Source organism: Arvicanthis niloticus, chromosome 25 (assembly GCF_011762505.2).
Source record: "Arvicanthis niloticus isolate mArvNil1 chromosome 25, mArvNil1.pat.X, whole genome shotgun sequence".
NCBI lineage: Eukaryota > Metazoa > Chordata > Mammalia > Rodentia > Muridae > Arvicanthis > Arvicanthis niloticus.
The window spans coordinates 14,634,918-14,649,144 of NC_133433.1; the positions used below are offsets into that span (position 1 = coordinate 14,634,918).

General features: G+C 34.5%; 1 protein-coding gene across 2 annotated transcripts in view; it reads right to left on the reverse strand.

Moving 5' to 3' along the window:
* Positions 1-14,227, reverse strand: part of Mmp16 (matrix metallopeptidase 16) — a 218,499-nt gene that overhangs the window by 19,594 nt on the left and 184,678 nt on the right. For both annotated transcript variants that reach the window (XM_076924116.1, XM_076924117.1), the window contains one exon: positions 6,533-6,671. In XM_076924116.1, the coding sequence (XP_076780231.1) occupies positions 6,533-6,671 (139 nt within the window). The remainder of the gene's footprint in view (positions 1-6,532; positions 6,672-14,227) is intronic.

Here is a 14,227-nt window from a genome sequence, read left to right on the forward strand (position 1 = left end):
TGACTGCTCTCAGGTACTTAGAGTAGATTTCTTTTAACCATTGCCCTGTCAAAGAAACAAGTTACTTTGATCTTAAATTTGCTAGACCTTCTAAAACTTCCAGAAGCAATGATTTGTGAGTGGCACAAATACATGATTTGTGAGCAAATAACTGCTGGTTCATGTGAAATTAAGTAAAATGCAAAGAGCAGAATCTATTCTGAAATAAGCAACTTTTGGTCATTGTTCTGGTCTATTTTTAGAAGATTTAGATTCTTATTTGCTTCTTGTTTGGTATTTCATACTTTCTTCTCAAATTTATGAGCCTATTTCAACAATTTATGAGCTTGATTCAACAGTGGCTTGTTCCTCATTTTAAAGTTTAGATTTTTCAAGAGGGAAATTTTATCACTTCTATTTTCTTCACAAATTATTTTTGATATTATTATCTCATAAACAGTCACTCAGCATGTCTTATAATTTAATGTAAACATCTGCCATCATTATGTTCCCAAATGTAATTTTATGATATCAGCTGTCCCAGAGGAATATGAGACCATTCTCTACAATCATGTGTGCAGTAGATTTCCCTGCTTTTTGCTCTGACAGTCAAATGGATTGCATACTTAATGTCATACTCGATTTCTTGTTCTTTCATACTAAAATATCTACTTTATGAACTCCAATAAAGGAGAAACACTAGGTGCTAACTGCAATATGTATGGTAAAAGAATAAAGAGAGAAAGTTGATCTAGACATTATAAGCATGAGTGTAAAACACTCATTGTACATATAGGAAATAGATGCTGTGAGTGACCTGTGTTATATCTGCGTTCATACTCAATGCACATTCACATGTACATAGTTGCATTACAGAGAATCTCAGAAAGTTAAAGCAGACATTATGTAATTAGTTCTTTTTATTTTTATTTTTTAGTTAAGTGTATGAATGTGTGTGATTCTATGAATGTTAATACCACAGGATTTACTGGCTAAGAGGTGAGAGGATTGTGAGCTATCTGACGTGGGCACTAGAAACTAATGTTCCAGAACTCATCTCATCTCTCATCTCTCTACTCTCTAGAATGATGACTTCAGCTTCCTCCTCCCCCTCCCCCTCCCCCTCCCCTCCCCCTCCTCCTCCCCCTCCTCCTCCCCCTCCCCTCCCCCTCCTTCTCCTTCTCCTTCTCCTTCTTCTTCTTCCTCTTCTTTCTGCTCCTCCTCTTCCTCCTCTTTCTACTCTATTTTGGAAAGAACTGTACATCTAAACATGTAGTGGATTTTAAAATAATCTTTAAAATGTTTGTCAATTCCAACTTTCTTCATGTCACAAATTCTCAAGGGCTCTTTTGAGGAACATATAACATAATAGCAAAACATTAAAAATATCAAAACTAATACTTGGGAAATAAGTAAAAAAGTAAAACAGCAATAAGAATTAAATATAACATAGTGAGATTATGAAAAAGTGTTTTTGTTGACATGTTTCATATCTATTCCAGGACAGTTTCTTATTATAGAATGCATTAAAATCATTTCAAGATAGTAGAATATAACATTAAATTAAGGTTATACGTTGTTTTTAATGGTTCTTTCTCCATCAAGACTTACTTCCTCATTCTACTAAGTATTCTCATAGGAGAACTTAAGCTAACAAAGGAAGTTGCTAGGAAAGTGGATACTGTGCTGTGAGGAACCCACTTTATAATCACTATCCATCCTCATCCAAGCCTGAATTATAATGAGAAATGTATTATGTAGGTTTTTATATTTAACATACACTGGAGGAATAAATGAATTCATTCTAATACCCATTACTCAGAAATTTGATTTTGCAGAATACATAAATTCATAGGTTTCTCCTTTACATGACAGCTTTGTTTGGTACAAATTTCATAGCATAGTAAATAATATATTTAAATACAATGTGTAACATTTTCATATTGGATATGTACATATAATTGTTACCTGTCAAAATATCTAATGACTAAAATAATGGACAATTTTGTCCTCGACGATTTTCACAGTCTTGCCTGTATTCCTTCCCACTTCCCCCAACTCTCATGTGTCACCCATATATTAATCCTGATGAATTATTATCTGTAGTCTATTCATTTTTATTGAGCTTTCTAAAATCAAGTTTTCAGAATTTCTTGTCTATTATGAGGACATACCACTAAATCCTGGTCTCTCTTCCATTTTAATATATCTTTAAGAAGAAAATAAAATTCTTTGTGGATTATGATTTTTGTCCTTCTAATTCCTAAACCAAAGTCACAGATGTCTCCAATATTTCCCTAGAATACTCAGAAAACTCAACTGTTTTCAGAAGGAGCATGAAGCAGTGTAAATTTATTTTAAGATACAGTATAAGCTACTTGTCTGAGTTTATCTCTTTTGTGCATAGATCGACAGTGGTTTAGGCAGGCTTTGGTGGAATGTCCTTAATTTTTCCCTATTGAAAATTTTCTGTACATCAAATAAATTCCCCCAGAAAACTTTTAGATATGTATTTGAGTCCATTTCTGAACTAGATGCTCTGTTTCACTAGTATCTAATTTTCTATCTTCAATCCTGCCAATGTCTTACTGTCTTCAACATTAATTTTAAAATAAGACTTAAATTGACATGATGATCTCAAAGACTGTTTTTGCATATTGAGTCATTTCTGTACAGATTTTAGAGTTAGCTCAACCATTACTAGATATACAAAAGTCTCAGTGGGGCAGTAATCATTCTACAGTTAAATATTAGATTTCACATTGCAATAGTAAAGACTGCTTCACTCATAAACAAAATATATTTAAGATTTCTTTAGTAGAGTGAAGTTTTATAACATATAAGAGTATAAGAGGTACATATTGTTTTAAAGTTAAATCCAGAAACATTTAATCTTTTAAATGATGTTGTAGCTTTTAAATATATTTATCTTTGCTAATTTAGTAGTAGAAATTCCCAGAGAATTTCAAACTAAGCACTGCCTGCCTTTATTGCTAAATGTATTTGCAAAAACGTTTGCATACTAGAGGCTCTTGGATCATACTGCAGTAAATCTCCAATCTAGCAAGGAGGTGTATTTACTGTTCAGTATAATAAAGGAAGCATTTCCCCCCTAAAAACAGGTAGGTAGGCAACCTTCTCATTTAGTTTGTTGTTCCTTCTTGCTCTGAAACTGATTATATGACAAGCAGTTGTCCGACTCTCTTCATAATGCACTATGGGAATTGGTTGCAGGGTACTGAGAGAGAGTTTACCTAAGTCCCTTCCTTTTACTGAGGCTTTTCCTGCCTTTTTCTGTATTCACAAGAAAGTAAATATAGGCTAGGTTGTTAGTTTACAAATATTAAGGAGTCTCAGTCCCCTCCTAATTCTTCAAGACCTATAAAAACAATTACTATTTCTACAATCATGTAATCATACTATATTCCCCCATGGATTTGAGAGAAACATTTTGGTTTACTTCATCTTATTCCTACATAGGCACAAACTAGTCTGTGAAAAGAGGGTTTTGTTTGTTTTCCTATGCAGATGCTTTTTATTTGTAATTCTTGCCCTTTGCACTAGATATAGTCTTCAGGAATATGATAAACAGTATGTGAAAATTGTGATTTACTATATTTCACACAATGTTTTATGTTCCATATCTTTGGACCTGTAACTATTTACGAATTTTGTTTCAGACTGATTCCATGGTAATGAGTTGAGTACTTCAGGTCTTACCTTGAATATTTCTTTGACAGGACCAGGACTGTGATTGTTTTTGCATAATTAGCCCTCCTACCCATTCTCATCAGGGAATTACTGTCTAACATCTTGAGAATAAATATGTGGCTGGAAGCAGAAGGTACTGCCAGCCTCTGTGATTGCCACCCTTCCTTGAATTCCTACTGATATTTAATTAGCACTTAAAGGCATTATTTTATGAAAATGTCTAGTGACTATTTAACCTGTACTGTTTTCTGAAGCAGAAACACAGGGGTGATCAGAAAATATAAACAAAATCCACCCTAGCGAAATTTACATTAGAAAGTTTTAGGATTTTTAAATAATTAAAAATTCATTGCAAATACAACGTGTCATTCAAAAAGTAAACTTAAATACAGTGGTTGGAAGAATATTCTGAGGGTTAGCTGAATGTATGTCTTCCTAAAGCTAGAGAAAAGAGATGGGCCCATCCTTGTGAAAGTGAAGGAAACACATCATGAAACAGCCTGGAGGTAGCAAAGGAATCTTGCACTGCACTTTATGACATGAAGCTTCCCTTTAGGCTGTTTAGATAGAGCACACCCTCCCAAAAGCCTAAGGTTATCTTAGTGGTACCTTTCCAAATGATCTTATTACATTAATCATAATTTATATATTGATCCTGAGACTAATTACTTGTTTGGCAGACAATGACAAAGAAAAGTTCAAGAAGAAACAATTTCTCTCTAGGTACTTGGCCTCCAATAGTCAACACTCAGGTACTGATAGGGTGGTCTTCCAGGCCATTGAAGCTTTCAACCTCAGCTATGATGACACTAAATGAACACTTATCAACTTTGCTACTCCTTAAGCTTGGAAGAGAAAAAAACCTGGAGGGAGAGCTATCAGGTACTGTTTTGTAGGAACCCCTCCCGACAGTGTCCCTTGTAGAGATTTCAGACAGAACTGTGCCTATCTGCTTTACTAAATTCCCCATTTTTCCGAGTTAAGCAGAAATGTATCCCTTCCCCTTTACAAAAATCCTCCTTTCTATTGTACGTGCTTTCACCAACATTCTGGGCTTTCATACTCTTTTTGTCTAAAACTACCCCAAACATTCTACACTGTTGCCATTTCTCTGACATGTGGCTTCATGCTGACCTCCATTGCTTCACTTTTCTCTAAATGTCTAATGACATTTAGAGCAAAGCTTGAGCTTCCTTCTTAGTCTCTTTCTAAGTTATTTTATTAACAAGACTTGAACCAATTAGGAACAGGAATTTGCCTGGTAACAGTGGTATTCCTACTTTGTTCACAGTGGTATATGTATATTCCAGTTATACCTACTATAAAATAGCAGGAAGGCAATAATATCAATAATAATCCTGCAGCCAGCAGTAATATCTGGCATTTAAGTGCCAAGTTCTTCATATGTGGTAATAATTTAGCAGTCCAAGTTATCCAGATCTCACCAATAGTACGGATCATAATCCCAGATAAGTAAACTGAGACAAGAAATGTTGTTCAGTTCCTGCAGTTAATAGCAGTTTATAAAGAACAACATATTCACAGGACCTCTGTGCCTGTAGAGTTGACATATTATTGTTTCTATTTTCAGTAACAGATAAACCACAAAAAGAAATCTGAAACACACACACATTTTATATAAGAAAAAACATATTGCCATTAACTTTTTTTCAAGACACTCATCCTTACAAGAAAGTCTGATTCAATCCTGAGAATACCTTTTTAAAATTTTTTTTGCTTCTCAAGAATTTCTTTCTCTCAAACTGTGTCCTCTGTCTAGTTTAGCTTCAGACTTCAAAGACCCATGGTTCACACATATAGTATTTTTTCAGGTTTTAGGTCTCCACTTCAGTTCAAATGAGTCCTCAGAGTATCTTCAATTCTCAACCACAGTCTGCCTTATCTCTGTGCTTCCTAACTTCATTTAAAGTTATCTGTTTTTATGTTTGAAGGATAGAGTAGCAGTTTACTTTGCAATGCAATCTCCTTTACATGCTAGGTACTGGAAAACACTTGTAAGACGAATTCATCTCTGATTAATAATTAATAATTAGGTCAATATCTTAATGCTGATTACTGAATGACCTTCATAATTACAACCTTCTCTCAAACTTATGATTAATTTTTTAGTTTGTTAGAAGTTATTTACATAAACTGATAAACACAATAAATCTTCAAAGCTTAAATGGCTTAAAGACAAATTTCACTACAAACAGGAGTAAACAACTCCAAATAATATAGAAACTAACAAACTAATGGATGAGAAATGCTTATTTAATGCTTATTTATTTCATTTCCGCTGTTTTCTTTTCCTTCTTTCCTTCTTCCGTCCCTCACACACTTTCTTCCTCCTCTCCTTTCTTTCTTGCTTTCTTTCCTTCTTTCTATTACCCTCCCCCATCCCACTGTCCATTCCTTTCTTCCTTCCTCCATTTCTTTCTTTCTTCTTCTTCTTCTTTTTTTTTTTTTTTTTTTACATAGGTCTTTCTATGATTCCCAGGCTATTAAAGTCTCAAACTAGTAAACTGGTAGGTTCTAGCCATTCTCTGCATCTACTAAGCATCCGGAATAGCTGAAGTGAAAAGCATGTACTGGTCCTATTCTTCCTTTGCTTTTCTTTGGTGTTGTACCTAATCTGAATCTAAACTTTCTATAGAACAAGATGTCACCGAAGTTTGACTTACACAAAAGAATATCGGAAATGATGGTATAAATTACAAAATTAAACATTATATTTATTTTATTTTACATATGCAACTAGTATTTGACTTCCCTGTACTTTATAGGGTCTTGAATAAAATGGTAAATATACAACAGAACCAGCCTGAGAAAATATGCTTACCTTTAAAGAAGACGAAATTTCCATCACTGTTTTCATAAACTGCATCAATACTGGGAGGAAGGCCCCGCCAGAAGTATGTAATTTGCATGGGGTATCCATCCATCACCCTGTTGTTTCTTACTCGCCAAAACCACTGGTCCTGAAAATCAAGCAAAGCATTCCTCAGCATCCTTCAGGCCTCAGCAACATTGGCAAAGCAACCGTGCGTTAGACAGTTTTAAAGCTAATCAAGTATTCTTATACTCTTTTGTTAACATAATGTGAGAAAGCATTAATACTTCATAGTAAACAAGCTAGAAAACCATTCAATCTCCAAACCAAAGTGTATAAATAAAAATCGTGTCAAAATACACTAGGTTATAATTTGTCACTATATTAGGGTTTTCAAGAGGGAGAATTAGAAGCACAATGTCATGCCTATTGGTGGCAAGGGGGTGTGTAATCACAACTTTGACATGTGTACCTTATATGCACAGGGGTATTTTTGTACACACACAGTGCCTTTATGCTCCGTATGCTGAGGAATGAACAGAAGTGTTCATTTCTCTGAATGCTCATATTATAGCTGCTGTCTGGTAATGATGGATCAGCAAATATGTCTAATATTGGTAAGTAATGGTAACCCTTTATAAGCAAATTCATCTAAAAAAAAATCACCACTGCATATTTAACTGACATTGCAAAATGCTTTACTTCTGTCAGTTTTAGAACAGGAAACATATCAATTCTTAGTCAAGTTAATAACATGAGTTGGCTCATTGTAGCTGTTTATGAAGTTAACAAGTTATCAATTTGACTGAATATGTATGTATTTTGACATAAGTCTGTATTATTGGGCAGAGGGCCAAGAGAATGAGCAGAAATATGTAGCATTGGAGGAGGGGTGAGGAATGGGTGCGTGGTGAACTACTAGGAAGTCCCAGATGCCAGTGAAGTGAGAGGTTCCCAGGACCCAATGGGGATGACACTAGATGGAATACCCAACAGTGGGGAGATAGAACCTGAAGAGACCACCTCCAGTAGATAGACATGGTCCCCAGTAGAGGGATTGGGCCACCCACCTATGTCAAAATCTTCAACCCAGATTTTTTATTGTCTAAAGGAAATGCAGGGACAAAAATAATTTTTAAAAACAAAAAATGAATCAGAGACTGAAGGAAAGGCCACTCAAAGATTGGCCCACGTTGTGATCCATCTCAGCCACAGACACCACCCCCCTCCCCAACACTGTTGCTGATGCCAAGAAGTGCTTGCAGACAGGAACATGGTGCAGCTGTTTTCTGAGAGGTTCTTCCAGCACCTAAGGCAGGTACAGATACTCACAGACAACATTGGACTAAGCTCTGGGACACCAATGAAAGAATAAGGGGAAGTACTGAAGGAGCTGAAGGGGATTGCAATCTCATAGAAGAACAACCATATCAACTAACCCGAATACCTCAGAGCTCCCAGGAACTAAGCCACCAATCAAAGAGTATACGTGAATGGGTCCATGGCTCCTGTTACATATGTAGCAAAGGACTGTCTTATCTGGCATCAATGGGAGGGGGACTCTTGGTCCTGTGAAGGCTTTTTGCCCCAGTGAAGGGAGATCCTAGAGGGGTGAGGAAGGAGTGGGTGGGTCGGTGGGAGAGCATCCTCTTAGAGGCAAATGGGAGGGGATAGGGTGGAGGGTTTGTTGAGGGGAGACCTTGAAGAGGAACAACATTTGAAATGTAAGTAAATAAAATGATTAATAAAACAAAAAAGCAAACAAAACAAAGAAAAAACCCCAAAAGAACAGAATAGCACCACTGAGGTTCCTAGGATTTACTCAGGTATTCAAATACAGTCCTCCTAGAATTTCTTCATGTCATGTAAGATGGTAGTATGACATCTATCCCACTGCACTTTGTTCTTTATCTAGCTTTTATGGATTCTCTTCTCTACAAATGTAATTATTAAAAATTATTAAAAAACAGTAACATCATTATTGTCTCTGAGTTCCCATCCTATTCTTGTCCTATTTTTTAATAACCTTGTCAAGTTTGTCAACACACTAATTCTTGATTTAATTACCAGCTAATATCTAAATCTCAATGTGATTAGTATGCTAACTACAGAGGAATGTCATAGGCATGGGGACATGCTGACTCTCATATTTATGATTCAAGTTATTATTATTTCCTATACATCAATACTTTTGCTCATGAAGAGTAAAGGGAATTTCTTCAGATGAAAGAAATTATGCCCCCTCTCCTAAGGTTATATGAGCAGGAAACACTTTCTGGGAAAGAGGAAAATCTTCAGTGGAGCTGCCTACAAACTGTGAGGAAGAGAGCTCTAGATAGTAGCTTCTGTAAGTTATAACTCACACTTGGGTGATAGAGTTGTCTTAGAGTCACCTATCTTCTTATAAGTATCCACATAATCTCATTAGTTCACCATTGTAAAATTAGGCCAAATAATCTTTTTTATTTGTTTTTTAATCTGTGTCATTGGTATGTTTTGGAATAAACAAATATTTATATGTGCCAGGAAAAGTTATACAGCAACATAAAATACTATAAGAAGTCCATGTATATTTAACAAACAAACTTCTCAAGATTTTTTTTACCAAATCACCATTAAGATTACACCCACACACTCGCATATTATATATATATATATATATATATATATATATATATATATATATATGATTTTTGAAACAAAAAAACTTTTAATTTGTCTACCAAGCTGACCTACTCTCATGGCATTTTAAACACTAGAATTCATTACTTTGTAACAAAAACAGAACAATATCTTAGCAAATACAGATTTGTGTTGTTCTCAATGGCTTCAGTTACATAGACTGTGAAATTGGGTGTTTAATAGGTGACAAAAGTGGAACTGCTTCCTAACTGGCTAAATTTCAGCTTTTATTATTATATTCTGCAATTGACCCTCGAAATAGTAGAAGTTACATGGAGCAACTGTGCAAATTTAAAAGTTTGGGGGCATAAAACAAGTTGAAAATACTAGTTTACACTCACCCCCCCCACACACAAAATGAAGCTAACACTTGGAAATATTGTTTTGTTTTTCTGTAATATGGTTATTATAAGAGTATTTATTTTGCCAAGAACAGGAAATATCTTTAGCAAAATAAAAGTTTAAGACAAACAAGAAAAAAAAGATGTTTACATCTAGATCAAAATGGGTTAATTATATAGCAAATATCTATTTGAAAAATAGAATTTAAAAACAAAACAAAAGAAAACAAAAGTTCAAAATGTAAGATTGATGAATATTATGCAAAAGACAGGATGAAACATAAAAAGAAAATAAAGAAAATAAAAAAAGAAAGAGGTTTGTGAATGCAGAGAGATTCAAAGTAACTTTTAGCCAGTGAAGCCGAAGTAAAAACTATTCTATGACAGAATCATTTTTATCAGATAAGCTTTAATATTATGCTTTGTACAAATATTATCTCTCACATCTTCCTGATTGGAGAACAACATGGCACACCACTTGTGAACAGAAACATCCCATAACATTACATATGTATTGTTTTTTCTACACAAAAATTCCTTCTCTAGCAATTACACCACATCAAGACAGAGTTTAACCAATGGACAACTATAATGCAATATAATATAACATAAAGTCATGCAAGAGAATTCTATTTTTATGATATTACCTGTGATATGAAAATATGGTATTATCTGAAGGGTGATAAGAAAAATTTTTATGTGTATTAATCCAGTTATTCAGAATTTCATGGACACCCAAGCACACAACAGACAGAATGTAGTAGATATTGCATAAGTTTGCATTTACATACAAAATACATTATGAGAAAAATAAACACTAGCTGGTGAAAAGTAGAATCTTTGGTGGTTTTGTTCATTGTATTTTTGAGAAGTATTTATAAACACATCGTAAAAACAAGTACTCACTATAAAACCCTGAAACATACAGGCAATGCACAGGCCACAAATAAGCATATGATGGATAAATAACAATTTTAACGAGTAAACAGAAGTTTATAAAACATTCATTAACTTGATGTTTAAATTGGGCATGATAAATAATGCTACAGCCAAGATCTTTGTTCAAAATACATACCCAAAATATACATTTGTATTGTGGGAGGGGCTTTTGACAGTTTCTCAATGTGTAACCATAGATGACTAGAATTAAGTATAGAGACCAGGCTGACCCTAAACTCATAAGGATCCTCCTGCATGTGTCTAAGACAAATACATTTAATACCATATAATTAAATTAATATATACTCTGTTTGATCATAATAATTGTATGCCATACAAGGAACATCACTGGATTTATGATTAGACTGTAGTGTTTAGGTTAGGTTTAGGAGACATGTTTACATGGCTTTACTGTATTTCAAGGAAGAGAAGGAATCTATGCACATTTATTAGATATATTACTCTTTAGAATTGGGTAGGAAAAAATTTTAAGATGATAACGAGTTAAGAGAAAGTGAACTGTAAAGAAAGCATAACTAGATATGCCTTGCAATAGTAATGTGTTTCTGTGAAGCTGGCAGTATCTTGTTTTAGTAGCTGACATAGACATTTTTGTATCTAAGTACTAAGGTACAGGCTGCTTAAGGCAACCATTAGACTAGGCTTTCTACTAAGACAGTCATGAATGTGTGCAATGATTTTACTATTAAGAATTTTACAGCTCATCGATGAAAGGTCGACTAGAATGAATTCTGGGACTAAGAATGCAGAAGTCCATATGCATTGGACAAACACTTGTCAGCGTCTACACTTTTGAGAAGTGATCAAAACATAGACCCAGTGTAGTAGCAGAAGGAAATAACATATTACCACGTTGCTTCTCAAAACATATTTGAACTTAAAGATTTTTGAAATTTTCGAAAGTACTTTTAAGGAGTTATCTTTACAGTCGACATTTGAATTGAATGGTAAATTCTTAAGTAAATAAAATGAATGTTGGTGTTTGTACGTAAAGGAACTAACATTTCAGAATATTTTGCTAATTACTGTTCTAAGCTGATATACTAACTTGTGTACTTTGGAAATCTTTCTAAAACTCCTTTAGATTTAGTGTAATTTATTTTGAAAAAATATTGAAGGTTAAATGATGTAGCTGATGTGGGTCACTTTCTTATTATTTGTATTAATTAATTAAATCATAACATAAGGCATAAAATTTTTAAAGCTTAAATGTTCATAAACATTGATGCAGGATTTAATGATGGACATGCAGTAACGTGAACACATATATATCTGATTTTCACACACAAGTAATTACCAGCAACGATGTTTTCCTTCATTCTCCCCATCATCAAAAGATCTTAGGAGAAAGTAAAAAACAAAAACTGCTGCCTCTGTTCTCACTAATTGCTCCTGCTGCCTTTTTCCAGATTCTTCTTGAATATATGCTTGTTTAGAATGTGCATAGTAATGGTTATGAGACAAGGGATTTACTAAAAATATCATTCATCCAATATACTTCATTTGGGGGGATTGTACCATCAAACTACACACACAATTGCACAACAATGGCAACATTAATATTTAATATTTTCCTCTTCCAGGAATGGATTATCAGAAATAAGGAAAGGGTGATGGAATTCCAGATCAGATATCTAAAATTAGGTGCTGAAAACATGAAGCATCCTATTCAGTTCATGGGATTAGAAGATTAGATATAGAGATAGAGATTACAAGAAAAATCACCTTTAAATTGTATATTCAATATGACAGATCAAAGATGATCAGAAAATGTATTTTAGTTGCCTTTATAAAAATGAGAGCTACATGTCACTGAATATAATGAGATACAAAACAGCTTTTATGGAACATAATTACCTCTCCTTAATTTTTTAATCTGAGAACATTTTCATTTGTCATAAAGATTGTTCAGGATATACTTATTTTCCAAGACATACAACACAATAGGTTTGGTGAAGAGCTTTTGAGACACTTTTTCTTTATAGTTTTGGCTAGCTTTGAATTTGCTGTATAGATCAGACTGGCTTTAAATGTAAAGGTTATTATCCTGCCTCAACTTAGTGCATTAATTGAACTTTTGGCACCAATTCAAACTTTCCTTTACAATTATTATTTTCTCTATAGGAGTATTACATTTTATTCTTTTCATCAGATATTTACTCTCTCAATTTCCATTCCTCATTTAGTTCCATATAACTTCAACTAAAGTACTACAACTCTCAGCCTGTGTGCATTCAAAGACAGAAATATCAAAATAAACCACCAGTCTTCCTTTATGGGTTCAACTTTACAGGGATTGATTGTTCCATACTCCATAGAAACTGAAACTCTTGATTGTGCTTATTTTTTTGCATGCTCAAGCATGACCCACTGAACAGACATTACCAATTGGGACACATGCTCTTCTTTCTCCTATTTCTATCAGACTCATACTGCCTTTGAGTTGGCATGCCTACGTGTTGCCATTAGTATCTTCTGGCTTCTGGCATCCTGATCAATGTGCCAACACATTGTCATACTGCATGTTTGTGGTGTGTGAAAAGACTCATGAAATGACACTGGAAGCATGAAAGACAGAAGACCACACTATAGAATTTATTGTCATCTTGGTCATGAACCAGCCATATTCTTTCTCTATAGATGTTACCATAACACAAGAAGAAACACCTTGGCCTGTAAGGTGCAGAAAGGAGAGAAAATGCGAACTTTTAAAACAATGAATCTTACAGAAATAAAGTCTTCATTTAACTGAACTAATTCAGAGGCAAAGGGGTGAGATCAAATTAGGAGGTGACCAAGTCGGAATGACTCAGGTAAATATTTCATATTTTAAGTGAAAGAGATACAAAGTTACCTGTCAACATATAATGTGTTAAGTGCCTATGTTGAACTAGATATTTGTTCATAAGGGATAAGGGCAGCTGGGGTAGAGAATTCCCAAGAAGAGCAATGCAAGGCACACAGAAAGATTCCTAAGTGAGGTTGATTCAGTGGTCACTGGCAGGTGTTGCCATAACAGCAGAGACCAACTCTCATTACCATTGCCTAATTGCTTTATGCTAATATGCTCTTGAGAATATTCCTTCTGCTCCCACTGTTCCACTCAGATTTGTTTACTCAAAAACAGAGTTCAAAAGGTAATTGCCCTTTCTTACACTCCAAGCGAATCCTCAAGAAACAACTTGATGGCAAAAAACCCTTTCTACCAAGATGCCTAAGGGAAATCAGATGATCTCAATGTTAGAAAATAAGAAGTTCTGAGATCTTGTTTCATGACTATCAGGGAAACAAAGATGTAGGGGAACATGGGGCATCTTATGCAACATTAAAATAAGAAAATAACCTACCTAATCATGCCATTCTGTAGTGAAGCCTTGGATGTTAATGGAGGGACAGAGAGACCAGAACACACTCTGAACAACTAGGCTACCCTGGTATTCATTTGGTAATAGTGGCCCAGGCTGCCTCACACTCATGGTCATTATCCTGATTCAGTCTTTAGAGCACATCTCTATGCTTTTCACATTTTGAAAATTATTCTGAGAAACCAGTAATTTAAAGACTGAAATATGAGTGAAGTTAAGAACAAAGAAGCTAAGCATAGCGACAGGGATCATTTGGACATGAAAAGACACTTAGCTAGGATATTTATAAACTAAGAGAAAGTTCAGCAGACAGGGATGGTGAGGGAGGATGACAATGACTTAACTTTCACAGATAC